The sequence below is a fragment of the Osmerus mordax genome, chromosome 6 (genome assembly GCF_038355195.1).
Source record: "Osmerus mordax isolate fOsmMor3 chromosome 6, fOsmMor3.pri, whole genome shotgun sequence".
NCBI lineage: Eukaryota > Metazoa > Chordata > Actinopteri > Osmeriformes > Osmeridae > Osmerus > Osmerus mordax.
The window spans coordinates 3,272,464-3,287,449 of NC_090055.1; the positions used below are offsets into that span (position 1 = coordinate 3,272,464).

At 47.8% G+C, this 14,986-nt stretch overlaps 2 protein-coding genes across 2 annotated transcripts in view; both read left to right on the forward strand.

Moving 5' to 3' along the window:
• arhgef1 (Rho guanine nucleotide exchange factor (GEF) 1) overlaps positions 1 to 8,453 on the forward strand; it is a 24,481-nt gene extending 16,028 nt beyond the window's left edge. The window contains 20 exon segments of the mRNA XM_067237367.1: positions 460 to 471; positions 1,303 to 1,500; positions 2,008 to 2,198; positions 2,595 to 2,674; positions 2,676 to 2,742; positions 2,891 to 2,973; positions 3,168 to 3,293; positions 3,458 to 3,572; positions 3,726 to 3,826; positions 4,151 to 4,225; positions 4,481 to 4,556; positions 5,248 to 5,415; positions 5,640 to 5,727; positions 6,001 to 6,123; positions 6,274 to 6,332; positions 6,620 to 6,763; positions 6,854 to 6,979; positions 7,113 to 7,300; positions 7,860 to 7,967; positions 8,117 to 8,453. Of these exon segments, the coding sequence (XP_067093468.1) occupies positions 460 to 471; positions 1,303 to 1,500; positions 2,008 to 2,198; positions 2,595 to 2,674; positions 2,676 to 2,742; positions 2,891 to 2,973; positions 3,168 to 3,293; positions 3,458 to 3,572; positions 3,726 to 3,826; positions 4,151 to 4,225; positions 4,481 to 4,556; positions 5,248 to 5,415; positions 5,640 to 5,727; positions 6,001 to 6,123; positions 6,274 to 6,332; positions 6,620 to 6,763; positions 6,854 to 6,979; positions 7,113 to 7,300; positions 7,860 to 7,934 (2,095 nt within the window). The 3' untranslated portion in view covers positions 7,935 to 7,967; positions 8,117 to 8,453.
• Positions 8,454 to 11,310: 2,857 nt separating this feature from the next.
• cd79a (CD79a molecule, immunoglobulin-associated alpha) lies at positions 11,311 to 14,890 on the forward strand. Its single transcript, XM_067238576.1, has 5 exons — positions 11,311 to 11,453; positions 11,911 to 12,267; positions 13,476 to 13,591; positions 13,911 to 13,973; positions 14,477 to 14,890. Exons 1-5 carry the CDS (start codon positions 11,414 to 11,416, stop codon positions 14,615 to 14,617), a joined length of 717 nt encoding a protein of 238 aa, XP_067094677.1. The 5' UTR covers positions 11,311 to 11,413; the 3' UTR covers positions 14,618 to 14,890.
• Positions 14,891 to 14,986: the final 96 nt, after the last annotated feature.

Below are 14,986 nucleotides of genomic sequence, written 5' to 3' on the forward strand. Positions count from 1 at the left end.
ATCGAATTGTGTCCCGGGGGGGGTGGTGATTTGGGACCCATTAGCACTCTTATGAACGGTCCCTGTAACTCAAGTACCCCCCGTCCCCGTCCCCCGTCCCCCGCCCCTGCTTGCCCTCCTCAAGCTATCTGAACACTGATTCCATGTCCAGGCCAGGGCCTTCCTCCATCTGCAGGTGGTGCGCTTGCTGCATGTGTTGTCCCGAGCCGTTTTCCTGTCCAGCGCGTTGCCTTTCGTCACGCGATTTATGTCTTGGAGGTGTAAACGTGGTGCTAGGTAGGGCCTCTGTGGTCGTATGGTGTGCACAGGGTTGTGAAGGTTGTGAGTTTGTGGTGAAGCTTTTGAAGGCAGTGTGGTTGTGTGTTGGTGTACAGCTGTGAACGTTTGATGTGTGTGTGTGTGTGTGTGTGTGTGTGTGTGTGTGTGGTGGTGTAACTGTGTTGTCCGGTGTTTTTACAGACGCAAGACAAGGTGGGTCACTGCTCCATGAGACAGCCTGGGACAGATGTCAGGCCAGACACTGAAACACAAACACACACACACACACACATACACACACACACACACACATACATACACACATACACACACACACACATTTACACACACTGCATGGATAAGTATCATTCATCTCTGCAGCTTGGTTTTGAGGTGGGCGGACCGTGGGAGTAGAGAGCCGTAGACCTGCTGTACTGTTGGCATGAGAGCTCGAACACACTGCATGTCTAAGGGTTGTCCGACCCCCCCGTTTGGGAAATGTGTGGAACTGAAGGGGGCATAGGGTCACATGGCCCCTGTCAGTCTGTGTGAGAGATCAAAGATCTGATCTGCTCCATTCACCATTAGGTTGCCTTCCTCAGAGCACTGGTACACCTGTTTATAAATGACTAGTCTCTTCACTGTACACATTCAGAGTGGGCTTCCAGTGTGTCTTCACAGAGGGTTTTTACTAACAGGGTTCATCTGGGTCTACATGACTGTCTCTAACCTTGTTCTGTCACATTCTCCATGCTCCTCTTTCATTCACTCTTTTCACACGTGTTCCGTCTTCCCTCCTCTTGTCGTTCCCTCGTTCTTCTCGTTTTGGTCACCCCTCGTCCTCGGCCTTTGGATCTCCACCCCCTCCCTCCCTCCCTCCCTCCCTCCCTCCCTCCCTCCCTCCCTCCCTCCCTCCCTCCCTCCCTCTGTCTCTCTCTCTCTCTCTCTCTCACCCCATCTCTGTCGTTACTTTGTCTCCTCCTGTCCTCCCCTGCTCTCTGCACTGTCTTTTCCCCTTCCTACCTCCACGTTTTACACCCCTCCCCCCCCTCCCACCCCCCCACCTTATTCCCCCCTCCCCAGGAAAGTGTTGCGCAGTGAGAGCGCGCGGGTGGACCGCCATTCCTCCCGTCGCCGTGGCTCCTCCCGGTCCAAACAACCGCGTTCCCGTAGCGACGTGGACCTGCAAGCCGCCGCCACGGCGATGCATCCCGCCCCACCCTCCCCCAAGCACCACTTCTTGTAAGGCGGCCACCCCCCTCTTCCCCCCCCACCATCTCCATCTTGATGGGAGGAGGGGCACACAGCAGGGACTGACAGACTGACAGACAAATGAGATGACTGACCCGTTGTCTGACTGTCTCACTGACCAGCTGACTTGCTGTTTCATTGACTAGCTGACTGACTGACTGACACCGTACTGGCCTACTCTAAAACCGTCTGTCCTCAAACCTCAAAAGTTCCAGACTAAGTAAAAGTGAATAGAGTTCACTATAGCTAGACTGCCCCCCCCCCCCCTTCCTTCCCCTAAGGTTGGACTTAGTCATCTTCTGACAGTAAGAATATAAGGACAAGTTACTTTACCCGGATGAAGACAAAAGCATCCCTCAACCGATCATTTATAATAAATTGAATGTTTCATATTCATTTCCGTCAAGGCTACAATTTTCAAAAGCCTCTCCTGTGCAACTTCCTTCCTTCCCCTCCATCTGCTGCTCCTCCGCTCTCTCCCCCCCCCCCCCCCCTCAGTTTTGACGTTCCGTCCCCCGACAACGCTCTGCCTGGCCCCTCCCCCCTAAGCCCCGCCCCACAGCAGGAGGAGGTGGAGCCACGCCTACTGGAGCTGGAGCAGGACCCGACCAATTGGAGGGAGCTGGCCCCCGCCGACACCCTCGCACGACTCAGCAAGAAGGAGACCAAGAGACAGGAAGTCATCAATGGTGAGGAGGGAGGGGAGGAGAGAGGGGGAAAGGGGGGGAGGAGGAAGGGAAAAGGGGGGGGGGAGGAGGAAGGGAAAAGGGGGGGAGGAGGAAGGGAAAAGGGGGGGAGGAGGAAGGGAAAAGGGGGGGAGGAGAGAGGGGGAAAGGGGGGGAGGAGAGAGGGGGAAAGGGGGGGAGGAGGAAGGGAAAAGGGGGGGAGGAGGAAGGGGAAAAAGGGGGGGGGAGGAGAGAGGGGGAAAGGGGGGGAGGAGGAGGGGGAAAGGGGGGGAGGAGGAAGGGAAAAGGGGGGGAGGAGGAAGGGAAAAGGGGGGGAGGAGGAAGGAAAAGGGGGGGAGGAGGAAGGGAAAAGAAGGAGGAGGAAAGGCTCACCCCTCCCCTCTTATCTTGCCTCCCCAGAGCTTTACGTGACGGAGCACGCCCACGTGCGCATGCTGAGCGTGCTCCAGATGGTGTTCTCCAGGCCTCTGGAGAGGGAGAGGCATCATGACATCCACAGACCTGGCCACCATCTTCCCCAACCTGGACGAGATCATAGAGATGCACTGTGAGTGCCGACTTGGGCGAGGGAGGACCTTTTGAATGACCCCTTCTGTCGAACCAGAAGATTTTGGTTATATTAGCCAATAGGTCAGCTGAGGTCTAAGTGATGTGCGTGTGTGTGTGTGTGCGTGTGTGTGTGCGTGTGCATCCAGATGCCTTTTATGAGAACCTGAAGAAGGTTCGTCAGGAGGGTAACTGCATTGTCAGTTCCATCAGGACCACATTACACAACAGAGTAAGTACAAAAACACACACTCCCTGAATGTCACACACACACACACCTTTTTATAGACAGTTTAGATCTAACCTAGATCTAGACCACACACTCTCTGGACTGCACACACTTTATTCTCCCACAAACATTGGCAGGCAGTCTCTTCATGGACAGGTGTGTGTGTGTGTGTGACGTCCGGTCTTCTCGTCTCTCAGTTCGGAGGCACGGAGGGAGAGTGGTTCCAGAAGCTGACAGCACGTTTCTGCAGTCACCAGACCTGGGCCCTGGAGCAGATCAAGATGAGGCAGAAGAAGGACCCCCGCTTCAATGCCTTCATACTGGTAACACCCACACACACGTTTGTTTTCTATCCTAGTGGGTACGATCATTGAAACCACCATAAAAGCTTGTGTGAAGTGGAACCAACACACAAGCATCCATACGCACTGTCTGTTCTCACTGTCCTGTGTGTGTGTGTGTGTGCGTGCACGTGTGTGTGGAACAGGAGGCAGAGAGCAAGCCTCAGTGCCGAAGACTCCAGCTGAAGGACATCATCCCCATAGAGATGCAGAGACTGACCAAGTACCCCCTACTGCTGGAGAATATCGCCAAGAGCACAGGTGTGTGTGTCAGAGGGGCGCGGGGGGGAGTGTAAATGTATGTGGTTGTGTGTGTTGACGCGCGTGTGAGCTTGCTGACTCTGTGTGCGTGTGTGCGTGTGTGTGTGCGCGTGTGTGTGTGCGTGTGTGTGTGTGTGTGTTGCTCCCCTCCAGAGGACTCCAAGGAGAAAGAGAGCATCCAGCAGAGTGCTGAGTGCTGCAGGAAGATCCTCAACCACGTCAACGACGAGGTCAAGCAGATGGAGAACCTGCTGGTGAGACACACACACATACACACACACACACACACACAGACACACACATACACACACAGACATACACATACACATACACACACACACATACACATACACATATACACGCACACAAGCCAGAGACTACACTCGAAATACACACATACCTATTGCAAACACGCACGCTAAAAGCATACACTAAGCCATATTTATACGAGGTCACTTTGAAGTCACTTTGAGAGCTGTGGTGCTCGACCCGTATCTGTTCAGCTCAGCAGGTTCCAGAACAAACTTTTCTAAGTCCTCTCTCTCTTGTTCCGCCCTCCTTTCTCTCTCTTTCCTCAGACTCTGAAAGACTACCAGCGCAGACTGGACACCTCAGGCCTGAAGCCGAGTAATGAACTCTATACAGAGTACAGGGTGAGACTGTCCGGACGCCTCACTTCCTGTATCGTCCTCTCTCTCTCTCTCTCGCTGTCTCGCTCGCTCTCTCTCGCTCACTCTCTCTCTCGCTCACTCTCTCTCTCGCTCACTCTCTGTCACATTTTTGCTCGATGATCCTCTTTTCCTCAGAACATTGACCTCGCTCGCTCACTCTCTCTCTCGCTCACTCTCTCTCGGCCTCGCTCTCGCTCTCTCTGTCTCATGTTTGCTCGATGGTCCTCTTTTCCTCAGAACATTGACCTGACGCAGAAAAAAATGATCTACGAGGGCCCTCTGATCTGGAGAGTGACAAAGGAGAAAGCTCTAGGTACTTTTATTTGTGTGTGTGTGTGTGTGTGTACATGCTGCATACAATTCATACATCACCTGGAGTGATGAGGAGATAGCATTAAGCTTAATTTATACTTCGGTCGTGGACACTTTTGAAATGGTCGCCGACTAAAAAAAAAAAAGTGTCGCTCAGGCTGCTGCATTTATACTTCGGCAAACAGTCGCCTGTGCTCAAGGTTCGCGTGACGTAAACAGAATCATTTTACCGTTACATTCATAGCTATGGTTACATTGTTAACGCTTTGTAGCCTAGGTGATCAATCGGAGAAACTGACAATTTTAATTTTTCACTATGTGACGACATCCGCGCCAGTAGAAATTTCTCCTGGTAGGCGACACTTCTAAGCGACGGTTAAAAGTGTCGACCGAGACGTCATTTCTGTCGGCGAAGTTTTCAAAAGTGTCTGCGACCTAATTATAAATTGGGCTTTAGAGTGTGTGTCCTGGTCCTCCTGCAGACAGCATTACAGTGTGTGTGTCCTGGTCCTCCTGCAGACAGCATTACAGTGTGTGTCCTGGTCCTCCTGCAGACAGCATTACAGTGTGTGTCCTGGTCCTCCTGCAGACAGCATTACAGTGTGTGTCCTGGTCCTCCTGCAGACAGCATTACAGAGTGTGTCCTGGTCCTCCTGCAGACAGCATTACAGTGTGTGTTCTGTCCCCTGCAGACGTGCAGTGTGTGCTGCTGGGGGACCTGCTGGTGCTGCTGCAGAGGCAGGATGACAAGATGGTGCTCAAGTGCCAGAGCAAGAGCAACATCGCCGTGCAGGAGGGCAAGCAGATGCTCAGCCCCATCATCAAGCTGGACTCGGCCTTCCTCAGGGAGGTGGCCACAGGTGGGGGCCCCCCCCCCACACACACACACACTCTCTCTCGCTCACACACACACACTCTCTCTCTCGCTCACACACACACACACACACACACACACTCTCTCTCTCACCCACTCACTCACTCTCACACACACAGAGACAGTATAAATATGCACAAACATACACACACTTCCACACTGATAAATCAATCATCTACCTCAGATAATATCTGCGCCCGTCTCTCTCAGATCGTAAGGCCTTCTACGTGATCTTCACCTGGGACAGTGGGGCTCAGATCTATGAGCTGGTGGCCCAGTCTCTGGGAGAAAGGAAGAAGTGAGTGTGCTATTTGTTCTGGACTAGACTAGTACTGCCTACTGGTTTCTTCTGGTACTAGTACTGCCTGTACTGGTTTGTTCTGGTACTAGTATTTCTTGTACTGGTTTGTTCTGGTACTAGTACTGCCTACTGGTTTGTTCTGGTACTAGTACTGCTTGTACTGGTTTTGTACTGTGCTGTCTAGTCCTGTAATGAACGTGAAGGTAGATGTGTGAGACTTGTGTTTCTGACTCTCCCTCTCTGTGTGTGTGGTCATGTTTATCCGTATAGTTGGACCGATGTGATCAAGTCTGCGGTGGATGAGCTGAAGCAAAGCGGGCCTCCTGTGATAGATCGCAAGAGGCAGGGCAGCCTGGCTATCGGAGGAGTGGCGTCTCCGTTCAGCCCCACCACGTAAGTACCCACACCACACACTGTCACACACACACGCACACACACACAAACACTCTCTCACACACACTTTGGAAATCATCTTTCTGTCTCCAATCTTTCTTTCCCAGCAAGTAACGTTGATCCCCGGATCCCTCTTTCTCTTTCCCCCAGATTGCACGCCCCTCTCAGCCCCACGGAGAACGGAGGGGACTCGCTGAAACCCATCACTGGTAAGAAGTGGGAGTCGGCCACCTGTGGGAGTCAGGTGGCTGAGCGGTTAGGGAAGCGGGCTAGTAATCTGAAGGTTGCCAGTTCGATTCCCCGGCTGTGCCAAATGACGTTGTGCAAGGCACTTCACCCTACTTGCCTCGGGGGGAATGTCCCTGTACTTACTGTAAGTCGCTCTGGATAAGAGCGTCTGCTAAATGACTAAATGTAAGAAGGGCGTTCCAGTCTGCTGGGAGGTTTTTCGGCACCTGGACTCACTTCCTGACTTTTTCCGTGTTTCCGTCTCTAGACCGAGATAAGGACAGCTTGACAGATGAGAAGACAGCCGACTCGCCCCCTTCGCTGATCGACTACCTTTCAGACAAAGGCTTCGATCTGATTGGTCACACCAACAGTGTTCAGGAGAAGGTGGCCAATGGCGCACTGGACGAAGGTGGAGGCGGTTCATTTCCTCCTTTTTTTCTTCCCTCCTTCCCATTGGTCACTTTCTGATTATTTACATCATGTCATGTTCATCCTACAGTCATGTCCCTGAAGAGGCTATTGGTTGGGAGCATCAGTCTATCAGAGGATTCTCATCTTGACGAGGAAAATGGAGGGGAGGCGTCAGAAAGGAAGGACCTGGAGTCCGAAGGCTGTCAATCAACAGGTATTTGTCCACTGATTGGCTTTTGTCAAATCAGACTTTTTGTACTGTCCTTTAACAAGCATAGGGATTTTAGCTGTCAGTAGATGCTCAAGTCGAACGTTTAAATCCCAATTTCTAAACTGTCGATCCACAGAGAAAGGCTCTCACACGGAGGGGGGTGGGGAGGGGGAAGAGGCGGGGCCAGGAGGAGAGGAGGCAGAGATGAAGGGAGAGCCGGAGGAGGAGGGAGGGATCAGCGCTCCTCTCGTCCTGTCCCAGGAGAGGAGGGAGGAGGTGCGGAGGAGATTCCACAGTCTGGAGGAGCACCTGAAGAAACTGCAGGTGACCGAAAAAGGAGGGATGAACAGAAACAGAGATGGGACTTGGAGGAAGAGATGACCAATATAAACTACGACTGGGACAAAGATGGGTAGATTGAAAATTATGCAGGGAGTGGAGAGAGTATGTTGAAGAATTGTGGAAGCGGGGTGGGGGGGCACAAGAAGAGATGAGATTGGTCCATAAAAAATAGTAGCAGATGACATAATGGGCCTTACAAAGGATGGTTTAAGTAAGGAGGGAGGAATGGGCTCAAACTACCCAAAGAGAGATTGAGAGAGAAAATCGTTTAACCACAGCTGTTATAGCAGGGCTTCCATCACAGCCAAAATTGCTGAGCAAAATTGGAGTTCTCTGACAATGACTATTATGTGTGCTCCCAGCAAGGGTACGTGTCAGAGGAGAGGGAGTCAGAGAGAGGGGGTAGGGAGAGAGGCAGAGAGGGAGCGATGGAGACAGAGAGCGTATGATGAAAGGAGCTGGTGAAAGGATGGATGACTGCAGAGTGAAAGTGTGCTTACTTGATCTTGTCCGTAACTTGGTATTGATCCCCCTCTTTCAGGGTATTGAGGAGGCTCACCACCAGTTGCTAGAGGCCCTGTCCAAGTTCACCTTCAAGAAGGGCAACTTCCATTGAGATGTGATGCCCCCTGCTGGTGGAAAGCACAAGGTGAAAGCGCAGATGAACTCGGATAGATGGTTCCTCACGTCTGATCATCTAAGTGGATGTGCTTTCTCATTGTGCATCTAGATCTACTGCAGTGTTAGTGTTGCTAGAGACACCCACAGACTGAATGTGTCTTTTCCTTTTCTCTTTAGTGCGGATTCGGGTCGCTAGAGCTGTATTTGGAGGATTGATTCGTACTGCCTGGAATTTTCTGGTTACTCCACACTCTGTGCTCGTGTTCCATGCCTGAGCCCTAAATGAAGACTGACAATAAGTCACAGCCAATCAAGATGCAGACAAACAGAGGGGACGAATAATTGTAACAAGGTGTGTGTGCTAGTGTATGTGTGTGTGTGTGTTTTTGCTTTTTTGTGTGGGTTATGCAAAGAGCTGCCAAAGATTGAAGCAATATTTTTGCTTTGAGTAGAGGCTGCCTAGGAATATAGATTGTTACCTGCCTTAACACACACACAGACACGCACACGCACACACACACACACACACAGACACGCACACACACACACACACACAGACACGCACACACACACCCCCAAGACACCTGCTCTGGACATGCCAGATATGTACATAAACAGTGTCATTGCCAACCAAATTAGATAGACCTATGAACCATAATATGCATGCAGTTACTGCTCTTTGTCCTGTAGAGGGCAGTGTTAAGCCTTAGTAGAATCTACCCTAGCAGAAGGCAGAACAACAATAGATTATGTACTCAATGCCAAAGTATAGCAGAAATGCACTTTTACCCTTATCAAATTAGAGCAACATCCCTGTATTCCAACCCTTGAGTTATCATTTTGCCAATATTTATTGTGATTGTAATTATCTACTGTAAAGTATTTGAATAATCAAATGATTCTGTGTCAAGTAGTCTACCCTGATTATTTGTGAGGGTGTGTGTTTGTGTGTGCGTGCGTGTGTGTGTGTGCGCGTGATTGAAAAGCCTAAGCATCTGTTTTTTGTAGTAGCAGTTTGTCACGTTAGAGATATACGGCATTTTTGTGTGTTTATTGCTTTTATTTATTCCCCTGGTATCTTCTGGGTCCCTAGTATGTTCTCCTCTATCACACTGCTATTGCACTGGGCTTGTATCGGGGCTGGGCGGACTGAGAGAAGGCAGGAGACTGACTTTTTTTGAGGCGGAAGCAGAAAGTGGAACAAAGATGGGTGGAATTTGGGGGGGGGGGGGGAGGGGAGAGGAGAGAGGAGTGTTGGAGTGAACTTGAGGCCTTGTGAAGTGAAGTGAATGAAATGAGCTAGTTTGGCCGTTGAAGACGACCGCATACTAAAGAAGAGCAGAGAAGCAGATTTGTGTTCAATGTTCTGTAGGAGCCGTCACGAGCACACGCGGGATAAGTAGGCTTAGGCACACACACACACAGATATGCACACGCACACACACACACATATATGCACACACACTCACTGTAATATGCATGACGTGGGAGTTCAGTGCAGTAACAGGGTTTACACCGGCTAGACCAGCTGACACGTCACACACCTCTATTCTGTGTGTGTGTGTGTGTGTGTGTGACGTCTGTGGCAGTGACCATAGCTCACCAGCAGAAGGAGGTGGAGAAGTTATTTTATATATATATAATAAATGCTGTTCAATACATTCGTAGTCTGCAACAACAACAAAAATTTACATTATTCAGTGGTAGCAATAATTGTATTGTTTTTACTATATTCGATTTGTTTTTAGTGTGCTTTAAAAAAATATTCTTTAGAACATTATTGTAATTGTTTATTATTTGGAGTATTCTCTTGCAGAGTAGAGGCATTTAACTGTGGATTCCGAAACCGGACCAAAGAGAGATAGCCATATACTAGTAATATCCTCAGTCGCTGTTATATATTTTGACACGTATACGTTGATGTTAGCATGTCACTTAATGCTGTTAGGGGAGACGGTGGCTGGATGGGGTGGGCTGCTTTTCCACTCTCCAAACTCCCGACACACCAGCGTCAACACTGAAACGATTAGTCTAGGGATAGTACCAAAAAAACCCCAGAGCTGATACAATGACATGGTGCCACTCCGAAAGGGGAAACCATGAAGATTTCCGTAGACCCCAAGGGCATCTAGACTTGAATGAACAAGGCTACTTAAGAAGTGATTTGTTTGGTGTACCCAGACAGTTTGGTGTTGTTGTTTTTTAAAATTTTTATTATGTATTATGCATTTGTCAAACATGGAGTGTGATCAGATATTTTTTAATTTCTTGTTTGAGAAGGAAAACCTTGATTGTATCCAAGTATTGAACTGTAAACTGCATATTGGATTAGTTGTTATTGTTCAGTTGCTCAATGCAGGTTAACAGGATAAGGTTAAACAGTTACCCCAACCAAGATTTCTTCACCATTGAACAGCAGTGATCAGCAGGTGAAATCCTGTTCAAACCGTCATCTCTCTCTCCCCCCTGCTTTCACACCTATCCTCGTTACAAGTACATGATAATATAGCTTGATGAATATGTATAAAGGTGTATTTATAGAAGGGTGCCTTGTTCTGACGATCAAGTTTTGTTCTATCCACAGGACTCGCTAGGAAACACATGCTTGTTATTTGGTGAGGGTCGGTGTCTGTAATGGGATCATGAAATTGACCGGTGACTGATATGGGCCTTGTGACTGATATGCATCCTGAGATGATCCTGATTTCTTATTGGTCGGTTTTGGGGGTGGGGGGGGGTACAGTTCCTCTTGTTAAAGTGTCTTTCTGCATCTCCCCCTGTGGGTATCTCAGGGGTATCCACTCTGTATTCTTAATGTGCTTATTCACCTCCATGACTGCTGGATCTCGATCAGTATGTTGTTGGCTCCTTCCTGGGGCTTTGTATAGAGTAGGCTGTAGGCAGTGACCCAGGCATCAACCTGTCTATCCATACAAATGAATATGCAAGAATTATACTGTGTATTTGGGCTCTGATTCTATTGTGGGTTTTTAATTATGTATACTTCAGAAGAATTGTGGTACGTTTTTATAATTATTATTTTCGAATACATTTTTAAAATAAATGTGGGGGGAGGGGAAAATAATATTGTTTCGTTTGCTCATTTTGTTCTGTTGACACAACTTGTATCATAGTAGAATGTAACAACCAACGATAAAGAATATCCTGAGGTAATGAGGATGAACGTGAACAGATAGACAGGGAAAGAGATACAAAGCCATCCTAAACTGTTGAGATGCACTCGATATACAAGAACACCCCCCCCCCCCCCCTTGTGTTTTTTGTAAATGGGGGGGTGAGGTTCCTTTAGCACAGCACATTCAATCAAGCGTACATCCTGTCATGGACACAGAAACGGGGTGTGTGTAACTGTCTCGACAACAAGAGCGACGGCTTTTGGAAGGTGTTTGACGGTGGGGACAGCACGAGAGGACCGTCTTTGAGTAGTGTGTTTACTCAAACGCAATTGACATTATGAACGTCATCGCAGTCCTGTGTCTGTGTGGATGGGCAGGTAAGGAGGCTTCTCTCAGCTCATGCAGTGGGGGTTGTGTGTGCTTCACCTGCATCATTACAGTGGCTTTTGAGTACGTTTTTTTTGTGCTACTTAAAAGCGATGAGCTTATAAATGTACTAAAAACAACTTGAATGTAGGTGAATGTTAACATTACAGTCAAAGTATGCAATTCCTTCGTCTATGCACAGAATGTCATCACTATGGATACAGTCTGGTTGGTACAGATGTATTCATAACATTGCATATCAATACATGTGTGGGCCTAGAACACGATCTAACCCTCAGTTCTGCTCCAGTGAGGCGGATCTCCTCTTCGAGCAGATGTCAGGTGGCTCATCCCCACCCTCACAAGACCTCAATTAACTGTCTGACAACAGCATAATGAGGTCAAATGGAAAACAACGACCTTCCCATATAAAACCCATCTTTTCAATCTACCCTCCCTCCCCCTCAGTTGTTTCCCAGGGCGACCGTTCCCAGGTGACCCTGGAGGCTGACAGACCTTCTCTGAGGGTCCAGCTCTCCCACGCCGCCCACCTGCAGTGCTGCTACCACACCACAAGGGGCGCTGTGAATGGCAGCTGGATCCACAGCGTCCACACAGTCAATGGAACGGGCTTCCCCAAGAGAGTAAAGCTTAAGGACCCTCGGGTGAGAGTTGACAAGAACCAAACGGTTGAGGGAGCCTGGTGTCATCACCTCACCCTGAGCTCGGTCCAGTTAGATGACAGTGGGCTGTACCAGTGCTTCCTGAACAACAGTTCCCTGAGGTCCTCGACGTACACACATGGCACCTTCCTACAGGTCTACAGTGAGTGTGTGTCTGTGTGTGTGGATAGGTGTTTTGTGTGATACAGACATGGAGAGAAACAGCGCTGGAGAGAATGTGCTTGATGATGCATGGTCGGGTCAACGACATACAATATATAGTGAGCACCAAAGGTGCGTTTTTTCTTTCATGCCTTTGTATAAAGTTTGCTTTAATGAGACGGTATTGTCGTTCATATTAGATGAATCATTTACAATCTTTGTACATCGTTCATACATTTTGGTGTGCTACCAAGCATTTGATTCAACGTTATCTTGATTATATCACCCGCATTGAACAGCAAAAGGCCTCACACTCACAATAACCTAGTACACTTGTGTGTGTGTGCGCATGTGTGTGCATGCGTGCATGAGTGTGTGTGTGTGTGTATATCTGCTTGGGGGAGTGGGGTATCAGAATAGCTCAGCATTGCAAAAGCTTTGTAATCCTAAAATCCAGTTAACCGTAGTCCAGGCGCAATGAATGAACGAATGAATGTCAGTATCGTTGCACTGTAACCCACAGTGGCTCTTTCATACGACGACAGTGGTCTCGCGACAGTGGTTCCAAAGACCACGTCACAATCCACCTGGAAAACCCAGGCACTGCCCTTGCTGAATGGACACTTTGTTCAGTAATCTCACCTACTTTAATCAAAAGGCTCTGTCGAAACGTTGATTAGGTGCTTTATTTAGAGCCCTCGTGGGAAGGAGAAGGGCGTAAAGGACTCACATAGCGATCACACTGCCCACTCACTGTTTCTTCATCCGATTCATGCAGTGTGCTAATTGTGTAATACTTACTTAGTGGTATGTATAGTCTACCATAGTCTAAGTAGCTACTGTAACTGCTATCTGATAACTAAGAAAATGGATGAAGAGCATTTGTATTGAATATGCAGTATATATATACAGTATATATATACACAATAATATACACTACAAATTACTGTTTCCTCAACCAGTTTGTTGTGCTAACTGCAACACCTAAAAAACGGCCTGCTGTATACAGTACAGTATGTACAGCAGTTGCCATATGTTCCATCTGAGAGCTGAGGCATTTGATTTGACTCTCACTCTCAATGCTTTTGTAAACACACATGCAGGAGGTACACATATCTCTGCCTTGTTAATCCTATAAGAGAGCCAGTGAGAGAGACAGAGAGACTGATTGATACGTTTTCTAATCTCTTTTTACCCCCTTACTGCCAGAGCCTATGGAGAAGGTGTTTGACTTGAGTGAGAGTGTGAAGAACCAGATCCTGGCGGTAGAGGGGGTGTTGTTGCTGGTGTGTGTACTCCTCCCTGGGGTCATTCTGCTCTTTAAGGTCAGAGGTCATACCACACCTGATATACTACCACAATAACCTCCCTGGCTACTCATTAGGTGCACTGACATGAAGTTACATTGACTGCATACAACACATCTATATCAAACAATGTGTGCATATTGATGTTGTGTCCAGAGATAGGAAATGTTGTATCAATGTCTTTTGATGGTCATTTGAATGGTTTGTGGTGAATTGTAATGCAGTTCAGTGGTTTCGAAAACCCCACTGTTCATTTATAGTTCAGATTGTATGACGGCAACAGTGTTGTCCACACCCTCCCATGTCATGACTTACCCATCTTTTCCTACATTTCCAGGCAAAGAGAGTAAATGAGCTTGAGATTCTGAGAACTAGAAGGGAAGAGGAGAACATATATGAGGTGAGGTTCAAGTACCACAATGTACAATGCTCACCAATGCACAGACTCCGAATTTTACTGTTTGGGTGTCTGAACTTTGAATTTTTGGATCTGAATTGTTTTTTTTGGCAAAAATTTTGGAGGCAATTTTTTTTTTTGGGGGGGGGCGATCAAATTTGATCAGCCTGAATTTTATTCTATTTGAATTTCTGAAGCTAGAATTTTTGGTGGGATTGTTTCATATTTTTTTTTATTTGAGCAACCTGAATGTCTGGATCTTGAATCTTTGGATCAGGATTTTTTTGGGGGGGTCTCAGATTTTTTCGGCTCGAATTTGCTCCAATGTTCAAAGTAAACCTACGCCATTGAATGAATGTGAAGTAGAGAAAAAAATCTGTGTGAGTTAGGCCATTCTAGTGGAGAGAGAGAGAAGGATCTGTTCGGTTTGTAATTGGGTACGTGTCTGCATGGGGTACTAGCACTATACATCTTTCTGTTGTATTTTCACTCATGAATGCTTACAGGGTCTGAACCTGGACGACTGCAGCACCACCTATGATAAAATCCAATGCTCCCTGGTGCAGGGGGCCTACCAAGATGTAGGGTACAGAGTGAAGGAGATGGAGGAGGACGAAGAGGATGATGCCCAGCTCCAGAAGCCTTGAAAGAGTGCAGGAATGAGGAGAGTTCATATCAGTTGTTACGGAGATAAAAGGTGAAGTTTGTGGGACAAGCACATTTACAGAGCTGAGGATAGAGTTATTGATTTTCTGTGCAGCTTTTTTTTATCAACATTTGAATTGATAGAACATTTTAAAGCTATCTCGTGTTTTCTTTCTTCCAATGTTTTATTTTATTTAGCCCAGTTTGACTTTTCTATTATGTTTCAATGTATCTGCTTTACATGAAGTGAATGATTAAATGAATGTAATCATGAAGATGTGGCCGACTGCTTAATACACCATATATTTGTCAAAGCCCATAAATAGCATGCATGTTCATTTCATTTATTCATTTAGCAGACGCTTTTATCC